General features: G+C 40.9%; 1 protein-coding gene across 6 annotated transcripts in view; it reads right to left on the bottom strand.

Annotated features, from left to right (window-relative positions):
• enc (encore) overlaps positions 1-19014 on the bottom strand; it is a 1357661-nt gene that overhangs the window by 1079091 nt on the left and 259556 nt on the right. For all 6 annotated transcript variants that reach the window (XM_067147181.2, XM_067147182.2, XM_067147187.2 and 3 more), the window contains exon 4: positions 13233-13318. In XM_067147181.2, the coding sequence (XP_067003282.2) occupies positions 13233-13248 (16 nt within the window). In that variant the 5' untranslated portion in view covers positions 13249-13318. The remainder of the gene's footprint in view (positions 1-13232; positions 13319-19014) is intronic.

Genomic DNA, 19014 nt, shown 5'->3' with positions numbered 1-19014 from the left:
GGATCATGGGAGACTACTGGCAAAAATGAGTGCAATTGGACTAGACAAAAGAGTGACTGAATGGGTTGCTATATTTCTAGAAAATAGATCTCAGAGAATTAGGGTAGGTGAAGCTTTATCTGACCCTGTAATAATTAAGAGGGGAATTCCTCAAGGCAGTATTATTGGACCTTTATGTTTTCTTATATATATAAATGGTATGAGTAAAGGAGTGGAATCGGAGGTAAGGCTTTTTGCGGATGATGTTATTCTCTATAGAGTGATAAATAAGTTACAAGATTGTGAGCAACTGCAACGTGACCTCGAAAATGTTGTGAGATGGACAGCAGGCAATGGTATGTTGATAAACGGGGTTAAAAGTCAGGTTGTGAGTTTCACAAATAAGAAAAGTCCTCTCAGTTTTAATTACTGCGTTGATGGGGTGAAAGTTCCTTTTGGGGATCATTGTAAGTATCTAGGTGTTAATATAAGGAAAGATCTTCATTGGGGTAATCACATAAATGGGATTGTAAATAAAGGGTACAGATCTCTGCACATGGTTATGAGGGTGTTTAGGGGTTGTAGTAAGGATGTAAAGGAGAGGGCATATAAGTCTCTGGTAAGACCCCAACTAGAGTATGGTTCCAGTGTATGGGACCCTCACCAGGATTACCTGATTCAAGAACTGGAAAAAATCCAAAGAAAAGCAGCTCGATTTGTTCTGGGTGATTTCCGACAAAAGAGTAGCGTTACAAAAATGTTGCAAAGTTTGGATTGGGAAGAATTGAGAGAAAGAAGAAGAGCTGCTCGACTAAGTGGTATGTTCCGAGCTGTCAGCGGAGTGCTGGCGTGGAATGACATTAGTAGACAAATAAGTTTGAATGGCGTTTATAAAAGTAGGAAAGATCACAATATGAAGATAAAGTTGGAATTCAAGAGGACAAACTGGGGCAAATATTCATTTATAGGAAAGTGAGTTAGGGATTGGAATAACTTACCAAGGGAGACGTTCAATAAATTTCCAATTTCTTTGAAATCATTTAGGAAAAGGCTAGGAAAGCAACAGATAGGGAATCTGCCACCTGGGCGACTGCCCTAAATGCAGATCAGTATTGATTGATTGATTGATAAGGCTGAATGGTATTCCAAATTAAAATCCGTTTGTAAATTTTCCGATTTTTGTTCGCCTTCGGTTCAATGCATTTCGGCTAACACTTCTCCGTTAGAAATTTTAGGTCTTCTGTATGCCAAAATTAGAACTGCTAAATTTACTTGGAAAGTTAAACTGTTGGTGGCTAAGCACTTGTCCTGCCTGATTATATTGGGAGCGGATTTCATGTCTCACGCCGGTTTAGTGCTCGACATTCAGAGCAAGTCGTACACTTTCAAATTTGTCAGTAATTTCAAAATCCCCTTACTTAAATGTAGTTCTGTGTCATGTTCATCTGTTTCGCCTAGCCCGGATGAGATGTTGTTAGACCTTAGACATCTACCTGAGGAGCAGGCTGATAGTATTCGTAGGTTGTGTCAGTCGTTTCCAGAAGTTTTCTCGGATACTCTTGGTGTTACTGACCTTATTGAATACAACATTGAAGTTACGGATTTGATCCCTGTTCGATTTCCACCCCATAGGTTATCTCCACCTAAAATGAAGGCTCTGAATGAAATCATAGATCAAATGTTAAAAGATGGTATAATCCGGCCCTCTAAGTCGGCGTACTCATCACCTATTTTCCTTGTCCCCAAAACCCAAGGTGGCTTCAGGGCTGAGATTGATTATAGGGCTGTGCCCCTTCCAGACCACTCTTGTTTTTCATGGTTTCGAAAGGCTAAATTATTCACCATCTTAGACCTCAATCAGGCTTATAACCACATCAATCTGGCGGAAGAATCTAAACATCTTACAGCGTTTGCCACTGATTGGAACTTGTATGAATAAAACCGCGTGCCGTTCGTGCTGCCCACGGGAGCAGCCGTGCTTACGAGACTGCTAGACAGGGTCTTCTCCGATATCAAATTTGAGTATCTATACCATTATCTTGATGATGTCGTCGTATTTTCTGAGACCTTTGAAGAACATCTAGATCATATGAAAGAGGTCCTGAGTCGCCTTCGTAAGGCAGGGTTACCAGTTACGCTGACCAAAGTTGCTTTCGCTAAACCATCCATGTCATTTCTAGGGCATATTGTGTCGCCCGATGGTGTCGCTGTAGATCATTCTAGAACACAGGCCATCCGTGATTTCAAACCTCCTAAGGACATCAAAGGAATTGCCAGATTCATTGGTATGGTGAATTTCTTCAGGAAATGTATTCCTAACTTCGCTAATAGAGCGGCGCCCTTGAACTTACTTCGTAGGAAAGGCGTCAAATCTGAGTGGGGACCTTCTCAACAAGCCGCTTTCGAAGATCTCAAATTAGCTCTGTGTAATGCCCCTGTTCTTGCCATGCCTGATTTCTCGAAGAAATTTATCGTCCAAAATCAACGCGTCGTCGTCGGCAGTGGCTGCAGTCCTTCTTCAAGAGACTGAACTAGGGAGGCGACCCATCGCCTATGCGTCTAGGAATTTATCGGCTCAAGAAGCCAAGTATATCATTTATCAACTTGAAGGTTTGGCAGTCTTATTTGCTCTAGAAAAGTTCCGCCTTTCTTTGGAACATGTCAAGTTCGACTTGGAGACTGATAACCAAGCCTTAAGTTGGGTCTTAGGTAGGCCGCGTCGCACTGGTCGCATAGCCCGCTGGGCCATCAGAATTTCTGCATTCCAATTTGATGTTAGGCATAATAGAGGAACTGAAAATGTTGTGGCAGATGGACTAAGCCGTATGTTTGCCAATGATGTAGAGACCTCTGAACAGGAAGACAGTTCCTCACTTCCCGAGTCCATACATCCTGGTGTAAATGAGATTTTAACGAATGCTCCAATGTTATTTATGTATATTGAAAAACGTGAAGATCCGACGCTGGCCCGTATCATGGAAACCCTTTCTTCTGGGGAACACATCGTTCCTTATGTATTGAGGAATGGTGTTTTATGTTGCCCGTCGAGGCATGATCAGAAAATGAAAGTTGTGGTTCCAGCTGTTCTTGTACCTATGATCTTCAAGTACTACCATGAGACCCCATTAGGGGGGCATTTAGGCATCTTCAAAACTCGAGAAAAGATCAGAGAAATGTTCATTTGGAAAGGTATGGACGGTGAAATTCGTGAATTGGTAAAAGCTTGTAAATCTTGTTGGCTGAGTAAACCCACCGTGTCCACTAAGCAAGGGCTCTTGTCTTCTCATCAAGCGTTGCGCCCCATGGAACGACTCTATATCGACTACGTCGGACCCTTTCCCCAGTCAAAGGGGAATGATGGCTTCACTAAATTCTCATGGTTATTTCCAACTAACCTGGCTACCGCTCAGTCCACAATTTCTTGTTTAAATTCTATCATTGCTTCTTTTGGTCCGTGTCAATGTATTGTATCTGATAACGCTGAAGCTTTCACCTCCAATCTCTTTCGTAAATTCTGTTTTGATTTGTCCATCTCTCATGTGACTACTTCTGCTTACTATCCTCAACCATCTCTAGCTGAACGGGTTAATCGTAATCTGAGGTCGGCTCTTATTGCCTATCATCACGATGATCATTCTAGGTGGGACACGTCCCTGCATTGGTTAGCTTTTGCTTTGAATTCGGTGGTTCATGAATCCCATAAATTTACTCCAGCTTCTTTGATGTTCAAGTTTGTTCCGAACACGCCGCTCTCTAACCTTTGGCCTCTTAGTGATATTCTACCCGAGACAATAGATCCAGATAATAATAAAGATCTTTCGAAGAAGGCCAAGGACAATCTTAAAATTTCTCATGAAAGGGTTAGGGAAAGATATGATCGTGGACGGAGGCCCCCCAACTTAAAGATAGGAGACCAAGTTATGGTCAAGAATTTTGTTCCCGCGGGCAAGCTTGCCCCCAGATTTCATGGGCCGTGCACCGTCTTGGATTTTTTAACGCCGGTGACATTGTTGGTGAGCAATCCAGCCACCGAGAGAATATTTAGGGTTCACCTGTCCCAGGTGAAACCTGTGTAAATTACTTGCTCCTTGGATTTTTAACATCTTGTAAGAACCCCAAAAGGTTATATTTTTCTCTAAATCCTAGGCCTTCTGCCCCTTATAGTTTTACATTTCGCTTTTTTTAATCTGCCCTGTATATATTTTGTGAAACCTTCCCTGAGGTTACTCTGCTGTCCTCTCCGTAAGGCCATTACCAAGGTCCCGTCTCCTACTAAACCACAGCAGTGGCATTAAAATAAAAGTAATGAAATATAAGTTTCCACGCCACTGGCCCCTCAGTCTCAACTACAAGATAGTACCCTAAAACATAATTTTCCGACAAAATTCTGCCGCCGAGATCTTAATGTTTCAGTGCCCCCGCAGCCGTGCGGCGCCGTACCGCCACTTAGGTGGGGTACGGGCCCACTCCACTCCAGTGAGGTCAACCAGTGTACGGCGAGCCGGAGTCCCACTTCCGGCCAAGGCTGATGTGCGGCGCACCACCCGCAAACTGCTCGAGGCCTGTAAACAATCGTCGAGTCTGCGGCGTGCTTCACCACGACTACCCCTCTCATAGTAGCGGGAGAGTTGTATCTCAGGGTACTCGAGATGTCCGAGCGGCCTCCACAGGATACAAGCAGCGGCGACATTTCTCAGTCAACATTAATCGACAGCTTAAGTACTACTTAAGCTACATGGACATTCCATATCCGCAATTATTACATTTTGCTCCAATTAACATTTGGTGGACTCAAAAAAAAATTCCTTTCCAGAATTAGAGTTTTTTTTTCTGAATTCAACTACTACACACATAGAGACCTTTCATCAAAATCTACTATAAAAAGTTTAAAACTGGACTTAATCTGGTCGCACCCACCTACAGCAAACAACTTCTGAGACCTCCGACTATTGAAAAGTTATATTTCTCTTTTCTAAATTCTTCAACTCATAAGCAAAACTTGGACTTTGTTTTAAAACAAAAAAAATGTTTTTGTTTTCTTCTGTGTGACACCACGGAAGGACTTTAGGGGGGGGGGGGTCTGTACCGGGCGGTACACCTCCACGCCGCCAATTCAAATGTTGCGCCAATTGAAACTCCTCAACAGGAGAAAGCCTGAACTTTAAAAAACTGTATTAACTCAACAGTTTCTCCGATTATGGCTCTGTGTGAATTTTGTCGTGTTTTAGTTCGTAATTGATCAAGAAGTGTGGACGTTCTCTAACAAATGTGTCTACAAAAACTATGGTAATACACTCTGGTGTAATGGAATGAACTTTCCTGAAGAAATTTAGTATTCATAAGTTTTGTTTTTACTATATTTTGTTCTGTTATCTTTGGGTTGGCAACATTAATTCTTTCTATCTGCCTGTTTTGAATTTAGCCAATCCCAAATTTCGTTAATTTATTTCCAACCAATCATGTATGTCTTCTTCGACATAGATATGTTGCTCTAAGCTATCCAATAAAAGCGAAAGGGTGTGTCTACTCATTCCTGAAAGGTCTCGAATTTTCCACGAGGGTATAAAAACTGCTGATTTTCTTGTCTCGGTGCCACTAATATAACATCTAATTCAGTGTGTGAATATGTAGCAGGGGGCGGGACGCGCCTCTTTCTCCAAGCAACAGTTCTTCAACAAGGCAATGGTCTGTTAACATCTTTATTTCTTGCTAGCTCAGCAGTTTAACTCTCGGGGAGGGTTCGAATCCTTTAATATGTAACCCATCTCTTTAAAATGTAAATTCCTTTTCTGTCTGTGTAAAATCTACAAATATCTTTTACTGTAAAGCGGAGATGTAGAGTGCTTCACCCTCTCGAGCTCCCCTTCATTTGTGAAATTAAGGTCACCACGTTTTCGTAACCGTCTCTTCTCTTCCTTAACGTATTAAAGTTTTCTTATACGGGTCACCTCTCTAGCTTGGGATTAGCCCCTGTATTATCGGCCTAGCGCCACATAGGTTTTTAAACAAAAAGCTTTAATGTAGGAGTGCAAGTAATCGCCTCCATTCAATTTTGTATTTTGGGCCATTTATTTAACTCGTTTTGTTTTCCTTCCTGTGAAGGCCCAGTAGATTGGGTACGTGGTACCCCTGTACCATTATATTTGTGCCTTGAGGGCAATTTGGAGTGAATTTTGTTGTGGCCTTTGATAGGCTTGTAAAATTGAGAGCGGGTCTGCTCTTTCCTAAATTTGATCTCTGCGTGCCTCTAGGAGGCTTAACATTGTAATTAGGAGCAAGTGCTCCTTGGCATGATGGGGTTTTCTGCCCCTTTGTTCTATTTTGTACCCTGGGTAAAGTTGGGCTAATAGCTCAAGATTTGTGATTGTGGGGCTCGAAGCCCAGACCTTGCAATTATTCCCTAACACTTGTAATTTCTTTGTATTTGATTTTGGCTTCTTGTTGACTTGTTAAGTTTTCAAATTCTGTCACCATTGTTAAGTTTTGAAAATATAACCTTGTTGAAATTTTAATTCATCTTTCGAACTTGAAGTTAGACCCATTCCTGCCCGCACCTTCTTTCACCTCTGCCTTCCACGGATAACTCCGTAACATAAAGGATGTCCTTGAGGGCAGAGCCCTGTAGTATGACTATACATACAATAGTTATACCAAGGAATGCTTATTAACACATCAAAAATAAATTCACAACAAACGTTTTATAAGAAAAACACTGCAATTCAATCATATTAAATTTATAGAATGTACGTATCTGAGTGCAACTGTAAATAGTTTAATTTGTCTGAAATAATTTTTTACAAGATTTTTAAAATTTAATTTAGCAGTAATAGTATTCATGGTCCTTTATTTCCAGGCACTTAGCTACTGGCAACAGCTTCAGATGCTTGAGCTTTCAGTTTAGAAGAGGAGAAACAACAATCATCAAAATCGTGAATGAAGTGTGTTCCCTGCAACCTCAAAGCAGGTATGGGAGAATATTTCCGAAAGATATTTGGAACTCTGGAATATGCCTAACTGCACTGGTGCCATAGACGGGAAACACGTTCGTATCCAGTGTCCCAAAACAGTGGTTCATCCTTCTATAACTACACGGGCTACTTTTTCTATTGTTCTATTAGCTTTGGTTGATGCAGATGGGCTTTTCATTGTTATAGAAGCTGGTGACTACGGCAGAAATAGTGATGGTGGTGTGTTGCGAAACACAGCTTTAGGAAGAAACCTTCAGTAGGGCACACTGAATATACTTGATCCCAAGAGGCTACCGAAAGATGATGATCACTGTTCACTATTTCCTTACTTTTTCGTTGGTGATGAAGCTTTCCCATTATAGAAGCATATCATGAGACCATGTCCTCGAAGAGAACTTACAAATGAAAGGCGGATTTTTAACTATCCGGTTAGCAGAGCTAGAAAGAGTGTAAAATGTGGTTTTAGAATGCTTGCTTCTAAATTTAGAGTTCTCGGTACAGCTATAGCCTGCAAACCTGATTTTAAAAAAGACAACAAATACGAGCAACTTGTGCCCTGCATAACTTCCTTAGACTAAAAGACGGCGTTTTTAGTGAACCGAGTGTAACAGATAAGGATGCAAATACTGACAATACGATGTGTGTGTTGCAGAGATTGCAACCCTGCAACAGAAGAGCAACAGCTGAGGCTGTCGAATTAAGAAATAACTTGTGTTCTTACTTTATGTAACCAAACGTAGCTCATTCTTGGCAGAATAAGTACGCTATAGAATAACTATAAATATAGCTGCACTATACATTATCAGTAATTCTGGTTGCACAAGAAATGTTTATTCTTACATAATTAAACACGTCATTACTGTACATAGACCCAATTAATAAATATGCTACTGAATGTAAGTTACTTACCATTTAAATTGAATTATTTGGACACTGTATGCTACGCTTTATCCACCTCGTTCTTATTCGAATGTCCTGGTAGCCAATATTAATATATTATTCGATATTTCTCCACGGAGCCTCCGTGGCTCAGACGGCAGCGCGTCGCCCTCTCACCGCTGGATATCGTGGTTCATCTCCCCGTCACTCCATGTGAGATTTGTGCTGGACAAAGCGGAGGCGGGACAGGTTTTTCTCCGGGCACTCCGGTTTTCCCTGTCACCTTTCATTGCAGCAACACTCTCCATTATCATTTCATATCATTTATCAGTCATTAATATCACCTTGGGAGTGGCAACCCCATTAATAGCCTATATCTGGTTCATTCATTACATCCCTGACCGGTCAAAGACTGGAAAACAGGTTGTAGGTTTTCATTTTTATTTCTCCACGGATTGCACTAATTTAATGTTGATTCATTCATGCTGGCACTTATTTGATTTGTTCTCCGTTCATGCTGGCACTTGTGTTCACTGGCACTGCTCAGAAAAAGCAGGAACGGGAACTATACCAGAAAGTGTTTGCTTAAGACATGACGCATAGAAATGTAACATGCAGTGTCTGCAGCAGGATAGTGATGGTATCATCAAGACGCAGACCGGTGGGCGGCGATTTTTGTTTTTCCATTGCTTATCACTGTGCTCCTTTCTGATGCGTCGTGACTTGGCGCCTCCGGTGTGCGGCCTGCCTTTAAGCTAGCGTGGAAGATGTAATTATAAAATTGCGATGACACACAAAGGATTTCGCCGAGTCGGCAGCAGATTCGGAGGCAACACTTTCTAAAACACACGTGGCTTGTGAATGAGCTGCACTGTGATTGGTGACACGAAAGAATAAAGATCCTGACAGAGATTATTTATTGGAGGAAGAGTTTATAATTATTTTGTCACTGATTCATCTATCTTGGAGGAGAAAAAATAATAAAAAGAAACAATCGACGAATGTGGGGTCCATCCTATAGTGAGTGATCGAGTAACAAAAGGTCAATTTTATACTTTATATAAGCAACGAGAGATAAAGAAAAGTTTTTTTAATTTCACCCGGATGTCACTAGCTAGTTTCGACGAGTTACTTAATTTACTAAAAACAATAACAAAGAAAAATACTCGTTTGAGAACCAGTATATCCCCAGAGGAAAATTTTGTTATCACTCTGGGGTAAATACCAAACACACAATGGTATTTTAAATGATTGTTTAACAATTATCAAATCACAAATGATAAGAAAATATTATATGCACCGACTCAAAAAGCGCTGTGTATGATCAGTGGTGAAGAACTCTATGGATGGAGGAACCGCTTGGAGTAATAAAACAGCAGGCTGCGCAACGGTAGTACGATTTGCAGTCAGCGCAAGCACCGTGAGATGGGAATCGCCGCTGTGTGTGGTTTCACCGTTTTAAATGCTAGGTAGGGAGCGCCGAATCTGCTGCCGGCTCGGTGAAAACAGCTGTCTGCGCCATCGCAAAACCCATTTCAATACAATCAATCAATCAATCAATCAATACTGATCTGCATTTAGGGCAGTCGCCCAGGTGGCAGATTCCCTATCTGTTGCTTTCCTAGCCTTTTCCGAAATGATTTCAAAGAAATTGGAAATTTATTGAACATCTCCCTTGGTAAGTTATTCCAATCCCTAACTCCCCTTCCTATAAATGAATATTTACCCCAGTTTGTCCTCTTGAATTCCAACTTTATCTTCATATTGTGATCTTTTCTACTTTTATAGACGCCATTCAAACCTATTCGTCTACTAATGTCATTCCACGCCATCTCTCCGCTGACAGCTCGGAACATACCACTTAGTCGAGCAGCTCTTCTTCTTTCTCTCAATTCTTCCCAACCCAAACATTGCAACATTTTTGTAACGCTACTCTTTTGTCGGAAATCACCCAGAACAAATCGAGCTGCTTTTCTTTGGATTTTTTCCAGTTCTTGAATCAGGTAATCCTGGTGAGGGTCCCATACACTGGAACCATACTCTAGTTGGGGTCTTACCAGAGACTTATATGCACTCTCCTTTACATCCTTACTACAACCCCTAAACACCCTCATAACCATGTGCAGAGATCGGTACCCTTTATTTACAATCCCATTTATGTGATTACCCCAGTGAAGATCTTTCCTTATATTAACACCTAGATACTTACAATGATCCCCAAAAGGAACTTTCACCCCATCAACGCAGTAATTAAAACTGAGAGGACTTTTCCTATTTGTGAAACTCACAACCTGACTTTTAGCCCCGTTTATCAACATACCATTGCCTGCTGTCCATCTCACAATATTTTCGAGGTCACGTTGCAGTTGCTCACAATCTTGTAACTTATTTATCACTCTATAGAGAATAACATCATCCGCAAAAAGCCTTACCTCCGATTCCACTCCTTTACTCATATCATTTATATATATAAGAAAACATAAAGGTCCGATAACACTGCCCTGAGGAACTCCCCTCTCAACTATTACAGGGTCAGACAAAGCTTCACCTACTCTAACTCTCTGAGATCTATTATCTAGAAATATAGCAACCCATTCAGTCACTCTTTTGTCTAGTCCAATTGCACTCATTTTTGCCAGTAGTCTCCCATGATCCACCCTATCAAATGCTTTAGACATGTCAATCGCGATACAGTCCATTTGACCTCCAGAATCCAAGATATCTGCTATATCTTGCTGGAATCCTACAAGTTGAGCTTCAGTGGAATAACCTTTCCTAAAACCGAATTGCCTTCTATCGAACCAGTTATTAATTTTACAAACATGTCTAATATAATCAGAAAGAATGCCTTCCCAAAGCTTACATACAATGCATGTCAAACTTACTGGCCTGTAATTTTCAGCTTTATGTCTATCATCCTTTCCTTTATACACAGGGGCTACTATAGCAACTCTCCATTCATCTGGTATAGCTCCTTCGGCCAAACAATAATCAAATAAGTACTTCAGATATGGTACTATATCCCAACCCATTGTCTTTAGTATATCCCCAGAAATCTGATCAATTCCAGCCGCTTTTCTAGTTTTCAACTTTTGTATCTTATTGTAAATGTCATTGTTATCATACGTAAATTTTATTACTTCTTTGGCCTTAGTCTCTTCCTCTATCTCGACATTATCCTTGTAACCAACAATCTTTACATACTGCTGACTGAATACTTCTGCCTTTTGAAGATCCTCACATACACACTCCCCTTGTTCATTAATTATTCCTGGAATGTCCTTCTTGGAACAGGTTTCTGCCTTAAAATACCTATACATACCCTTCCATTTTTCACTAAAATTTGTATGACTGCCAATTATGCTTCCCATCATGTTATCCTTCGCTGCCTTCTTTGCTAGATTCAATTTTCTAGTAAGTTCCTTCAATTTCTCCTTACTTCCACAGCCATTTCTAACTCTATTTCTTTCCAGTCTGCACCTCCTTCTTAGTCTCTTTATTTCTCTATTATATTAAGGTGGGTCTTTACCATTCCTTACCACCCTTAAAGGTACAAACCTGTTTTCGCATTCCTCAACAATTTCTTTAAACCCATCCCAGAGTCTGTTTACATTTTTATTTACCGTTTTCCACCGATCATAGTTACTTTTTAGAAACTGCCTCATACCTGCTTTATCAGCCATATGGTACTGCCTAACAGTCCTACTTTTAAGACCTTCCTTTCTATCGCATTTATTTTTAACTACCACAAAAACAGCTTCATGATCACTAATACCATCTATTACTTCAGTTTCCCTATAGAGCTCATCTGGTTTTATCAGCACCACGTCCAGGATATTTTTCCCTCTGGTTGGTTCCATCACTTTCTGAATCAGCTGTCCTTCCCATATTAACTTATTTGCCATTTGTTGGTCATGCTTCCTGTCGTTCGCATTTCCTTCCCAATTGACATCTGGCAAATTCAGATCTCCCGCTACAATCACATTTCTTTCCATGTCGTTTCCCACATAGCTGACTATCCTATCAAATAATTCCGAATTCGCGTCACTGCTACCCTTTCCCGATCTGTAGACTCCAAATATATCAAGTTGCCTATTATCTTTAGAAATGAGCCTTACACCTAGAATTTCATGTGTCTCATCTTTAACTTTTTCGTAGCTTACAAATTCTTCTTTCACCAGAATGAAAACTCCCCCTCCCACCTTTCCTATCCTATCTCTACTATACACACTCCAGTGCCGTGAGAAAATTTCTGCATCCATTATATCATTTCTCAGCCATGATTCAACTCCTATTACAATATCTGGTAAATATATATCTATTAACTTACTTAATTCTATTCCTTTCTTTACAATACTTCTACAGTTCAACACTAACAATTTTATGTCATCCCTACTTGATTTCCAGTTCCCTGTTCCCTTATCACCGCTCCCTAGGCCATCCCGTTTCCCTGAATGTACCTCCCTATTACCCTTCCAAACAAATTTCCTAACTTATACGTACCACTGCGGTTTAAATGAAGGCCATCCGAGCGCAGATCCCGATCTCCTACCCACCCATTAGGATCTAGAAATTTCACTCCCAGTTTCCCACATACCCACTCCATAGTCTCATTTAAATCCCTTTCTTTGAAATCTTACTATAATTAATAATCCCTTTGTTTATACAAGTAGACAATATCTTGCATTACTTCTTCCAGCTGTGATTGAATTTATATTATTCATAGGTTTGCTGTCGCTTCGTAGGTCATGGCCCTTCGGGGCTGTTGCGCTATGGAGTTTGGGTTTATTAATAGATTCTTCATTTTATTTGAGGGGACCCGAATTAATGTTTGCAGGCGGGCCCGTATAAGATTCGTTACGCCCCCATGCACATACAAAGAGGTTTCCCGTCAATGTCAGTTATAGATGGCCCCAAGAAGAGAGAATACACTTTTATTTGACTTAGCACGCTTCAAATATGCACGGTGAAGGATAACGGAAGGGGGATGTCAGACTATAATATAAAAGCTATAACGTTAATGCGGGAAGGAAATTCCACAAATTATACAATAAGGTGTTATGAACGAATGATTTCATCGAGAGTAAATAGGAAAGCGTTCATAGGAATAAAAAGAACGATACTCAAAATACATTTTAAATCTGCCACTTTCAATCACTGAACTCCTTCCGAACTTCCACAAGATGCATTAGTACATTCATGCAATCAAATAATCCTGAATAAATACATGCTAGTGAACACAAATCTGACCTTGCTGTCAGCGATGGCGAACATCCTTCACGTTTCAGGACCGTGAAATTGACACATATAATCGAAAAACTCACCGGAGAACGCCAAGCATTAAATATAGAATGAGGATGCCCGCCATAACTGCAAGTCAATAAAAATCAAAGTAAGAGTACTCACTTTCCAATCTCGCCATTGTATCTAATGTACTAAGGGGTGGACTACTTGTTAGCCGCACAACACTGCTCCGACATCCCCGCTCCAAGCTGACCAACAAAAGAAACAAAAATGAACTAAAAGATGAACTGCATGCAGGAAAAACGTGAAGCCCATTCCACAAAACGTTTTAAAATCAGAACGGGCTTCGTATATTTACAATCATACAGTTAACAGCAAAACAACAAATATACCCCAATATATAAAGTATTTTGAGTAAAATAAGCCCTAGGAAATACGGGGTGTGCTATGGGTATGACCCGTAGTGATCGAGCACACGAGAAAAAAAGGATATAAATGACCTGATTTGAGGCTAGACTGTATCAACTTGAACCATGTGAAAATAACGTAACTACACAAGCACTATTTTTCAACAAAGGTTCGGTAAAAAAAACCACTTTATAATTAGTACTATAAACCGCAAGACAGAACGACGATCATTCGATAAAGAACCAACACCCCAGCAAAACCGTAAATTAAGAGAATACTATTACTGTTAGTTATTTAATGTCGCCGGGCTGAGTGGTTCAGACTGTTGAGGCGTTGGCATTCTGACCCCAACTTGGCAGGTTCGATCCTGACTCAGACCGGTGGTATTTGAAGGTGGTCAAATACGTCAGCTTTGTATCAGTAGATTTACTGGTACGTAAAAGAACTCCTGCGGGACTAAATTCCGGCATCTCGACGTCTCCGAAAACCGTTAAAGTACGGTAGTGGGACGTAAAACAAATAACATTATTATTATTATTATTATTATTATTATTATTATTATTATTATTATTATTATTATTATTATTATTATATAATTCGCTGGGGCCATCAAGGACCACGTTAAGTCTTGTTGCATTTGACACTGAACTTGGCCTTCTTTAGAGACCAAATTTCCCTCATTCTTTGTGAGTGGGCCTGCTTACGCTCCTCTGTCCAAGGGGCGCCGTGTCTTCTCTTCAGTTGCGGTCTCGGTTTAGCCCGTTCGTCAATATTTTCTTGCGGAAGAGACCTCTGTTAAGGGCGTCTTCAGCTGAGATATGTAGCATTTACAGGTCTTCTTTGGTATTTCTAAACCAGGGAATTGTGGTTTTGGAGTTTCAATCAAAAAAGTGATAGATTTCTTTAGTTAACTTTCTTCCGTCCATTCTTTTTCAGATGACCGTAAAATCGTGCCCGTCTTTTGCTGATTGTGTCGGTAATTTTCTCTATTTTGCTGTAGACTTCCTTGTTGGATCTCTTTTGATGGATTCCATTTCTGTACTTTGATCCCAAGATTCCTGTCAGAATTTTGCGTTCTCTTTTCTCCAGTTCTACAAGGAGTTCTTTGTTGGCATTTAGAGACATGGTTTCGGCTGCATATAGAACTACTGGATTCAGAACTGTTTCATAGTGACGAATCTTGGTGTTTTGGGAAAGGCATTTTTTGTTGTAGATTGTGCGGGATGTTTCGTTGGCTATTTCCAGTTTGCGTACTCGCTCCTGAAGTGCTTCTTTGTCCAGTCCATTTTTCATGATGATCTCACCCAGGTATTTGAATTTGTCTACACGGGTGATGTCCCCGTATTTTGTATGGAGTTTTGGTGGAGCCTCTTTGATTTTAGTCATTACTTCTGTTTTCTCAAACGATATCTGCAAACCAGTTTGTTCGGCAATTTCCTTTAAAATTTCAACTTGAGCTCTAGCGGTTTCTATGTCGTTTGAGAGAACAGCAATATCATCGGTAAATGCTAAGCAGTCTGTTGCGATCCCCTTGGATTTGGTCCCTATTCTCAATGGACTGTAGTTGGTTTGCTGTAATCTCACCCGCCAGGTTCTGATGATCTCTTCAAGAACACAGTTGAAGAGTATCGGGGATAGCCCATCACCTTGTCGGACTCCTGTTGTGATGTCAAAGGAATGCGAGAGACATCCGTGGAACTTCACCTTGGATTTTGTATCGGTCAGGGTGGCTCTAATTAATGCCAGCAGTTTCAAATCAACTCCAAATTCATTTAAGATGTTTAGCAGGACTGCCCGGTCAATGGAGTCGTACGCTTTCTTGAAGTCCACAAAGACGGGCACATACTGCTTGGACCTTAGTGTACAATATCTGATGATCGTTTTGAGATTTTGGATCTGTTCAGCTGTAGAGCGACATTTTCTGAACCCTCCTTGGTATTCACCTATTTCATGCTCGACTTGTGCTTCCAAACGCTCCAGGATAACAAGTGATAGAATTTTGTAAGTCACGGGTAGTAAAGATATTCCTCTGTAGTTGATGTTCTTCATGCTGCCTTTTTTGTGTAATGGATGGATCAAAGCTATTTTCCAATCTTCGGGTAGGGTCTCCTTGTTCCAAATTTCTTCTATTTGCTTTTGCAAGATATCAAGTGATTCCTCTGGGGCATATTTCCATAGTTCTGCTACTACTGAGTCTTCCCCCGGCGCTTTGTTATTTTTGACACGGGCAATGTGGCGCTTTATTTCATCTCTGTCGGGTGGTCTGGAATCTGGGTACCTGAGTAAAGGTTCCTTGGTCTCAATGGCGCTTTGCGGTTTAGAGCAATTAAGTAAATTCTTGAAGTAATCCGCCAGAATGCTGCAATTTTCTTCATTTGACGTCGCCAGTGTGCCGTCCTCTCGCTCAAAGCATAGAGATGGTGGTTTATAGCCAGTGACTTTGCGATTGAAGGCTCTGTAGTACTCTCTGCTTTCATTCTTCCTAAAGTTTTGTTCTATCTTTTCAATGAGAGATTTTTCGTATTTACGTTTCTCAGTTCTGAACACCCTAGCTGCTTGGACACGTTGGGTTTTGTAGGTTTCCCAATCATTTTCTGATTTCGTAGAGTACTACTGTTTCCACGCATTGAGTCTTTCTTGGAGGACTGATTCGCAGGTACCATTCCACCAGGCATGCTTTTTGCTTCTCTTGATTTCTGCAACGTCTTTGGCGGCCTCAACAAGGAGACTTTTGCCGTTGTTAAAGTCACAGTCATTTGGTCTAGCCTTCTCCTGGAACTCCTCGACCCTTTGCCGAAGTTTATCATTGTCGAAGCGTGTGATCTGTTTGGTTGTCTTCCTTGTGTTTGCGGGAATTGGTTTGAATTTGATAAGAGACATAAAATGATCTGAGGCCACATTGATGCCTTTCTTTACCTTGACATTCATAATCTCAGGGTTGTTTCTCCTGGAGATTGCAACATGATCAATTTGGAACTCTCCGAGAGCTTGGACGGGAGAACGCCAAGTCATTTGCTTTCTGGGTAGATGGCGAAAGTGGGTCGACATGACCTGCAGGTTGTGATTTTCGCAAATGGACACCAGTCTTTTGCCGTTGGGATTGGCTCTTTTGTGAGGAGGGTAATTTCCTATAACTTTCTTGTACTTCTGTTCACGACCTAGTTGGGCATTGAAGTTACCCAAAGCTTGACATGGTGTTTGGGGATTTTGTTTAATTTTTCATCCAGTAGGTCCCAGAAATTGTCAACTTCGTCTGGATCAGACTTGTTCTTATCGTTTGTAGGAGCATGTGCGTTAACTAGGGCGTAGGTTTTGTTCGCGCATTTAATTGTGAGTATAGACAATCTGTCATTCACAGGTTCGAAATTTGCAACCGATTTAAGGACCTTGGTTCTAACAGCAAACGCGGTTCCAAGCATCACAGCTCCGTTGAGGATTACTCTTTGCGCTTTGCTCTTGAAAAATCGGTAGCCATCGGATTCAAAAATCTCTTCATCTGGGTACCTTGTTTCCTGTAGGGCCATTATGGATATCTGATTTTCGTGAAGAGCTTTGGTGAGGGTTTTCAGCTTGCCAGTTTGTGTAAGTGAATTTATGTTGAAAGTTGCTAGAAAGGTTTTAGATTTTGACCTGAGTTTTTCACTCTTCGGGGTACACCGACACGCTCCGACCCGTCTCTTGCATGATGTCGAGTCTCCCCCAGAATCCGAACGAGACTCGTGCACCGTGGCGTTCACGACGAGAGATTTATCCGAAGATTTACCCCCTGGGGTATGTTTCTTGAAATGTTGCGCGATCATGCTTTTTGACTTGACTTTGCTTTGGACGGGTACCCATCCTTTTACAACTAGGGTTGTTAGCCCTAGAGGTTGCCTCAAGATGTTCTCTGGCTTCTGGTCATTTACCAGTCTTCGCCGTAACCCAGGCAAGGGACCAGTATTTTTTTTTCACAGTGGTATTTTATTTCCCTACTACCCTCTGACTCTGCTGGCGGCAGAGCCAGCGAGCTTCCCCAACTCCAATGGGACGCGCCCGATGGAGGTAACCGGTAAATCCCCACACGGGTATTATTATTATTATTATTATTATTATTATTATTATTATTATTATTATTATTATTATTATTGTTACCGTGTTTTTGCGGTAGTTAGAGGTGAAAGAAGGTGCGGGTGTGAACGGGTCTCAAACTACGAAATTAAAGTTACAGTAAAATTTAACAAGGTTATATTCTTTTTCCAAAATTCAAAAATAACACAAAAGACAGGTACAGAGTAGCAAGTCAACAAAATGTAGTTACAATATTTACTGGATTTGGGCTTCGCGCCCCGACTTCACAATGCTTGGGCAATCAGCCCAACCTTACTTCAAAATAAGTATTAACAGAGGGGCAGAAAACCCCATTCATGCTCAGGAGCACTTGCTCCAAATTACACAGAAAAGCCTCCTCGAGGCATACAACACTCAATTTTCAAGAAAGAGCCGCTCGCTCTCAAACTTTAAGCCTCTCAAAGGCCACACCAAACTCCACCTTCAAGTTGTCCTCTCTGGACATAGACACAGGGGTAAAATACCCAACCTACTGAGGTCTATTAAGTGAGAAAAGATTAATTACATGACCTCTAAAATAACAATTTGAGGGGAGGCGAACTTGCGCTCCTAATACGCTTTGTTTAAAACCTACTTGGCACTAGGCCGTTAATACAAGGGCTAATCCCATACTAAAGGGGTGACTTAAGAAGGAAACAATTTACATTACGTTAAAAAAGAATAGGTTGAGAAAAAAATAAGTTCACCTCAAAACAATATGAGTGGGAGCTCGAGAGGGTTAAGCACTCTCTATCCCGATATGCAGTTTAAAGATAGAATAGATACCAAGTGTCTTTACATTTTAAGGAAGGTTACATTATGGAAAAACTTCGGACCCGCCCCGAGAGTTAAACTGCTGAGCTAGCAAAGAAAGAAGTTATTAATCGGCCATTACCTTGTTGTTGACCGCTGCCGGAGAAAGAGGCGCTTCCCGCCCCCTGCTATGTACTTTACACACAGAAAGATGGAACAGAAGTGCCGCAGAGACCCAAACATCTGCAGTTTATATACTCTCGCGGAAAGTTCGAGGCGTTTTAGGGAAGAAAACACCCGCCCACAATCACTTTATTGGGTAGGGTACAGCAACATATTCAAGTTGGGGGAAGATACATCAGATTGGTCAGAAAGTAATAAAAGAAATTCGGGATTGGCTAAATACAAAACAAGGGGAAAGAGAGGGGTATACAGCCAACTTAAACAATAACAGAAAGAAATTTAACAAGAAACAAACTTTTGAAATAAAAATTTCTCCAAAAAATAGTTCTTTCACGTCGCACTAGGGTGCACCATTGTAGTTTTTCAGTAGTGTCCTCTAGAAGAGAAAGTTCACACTTCTTACTACCGGTAAAACAAAAATACATCAAAAGTGGCACAGTTCAAAAACTCCAAACTTTCCACGTAGTGACATCTTCTGAGAAACTTGAAAATTAATACCGTCGATAAAGTTCAG

The sequence above is a fragment of the Anabrus simplex genome, chromosome 5 (genome assembly GCF_040414725.1).
Source record: "Anabrus simplex isolate iqAnaSimp1 chromosome 5, ASM4041472v1, whole genome shotgun sequence".
NCBI classification, from domain to species: domain Eukaryota; kingdom Metazoa; phylum Arthropoda; class Insecta; order Orthoptera; family Tettigoniidae; genus Anabrus; species Anabrus simplex.
This window is presented reverse-complemented; position numbering and strand designations above follow the sequence as displayed.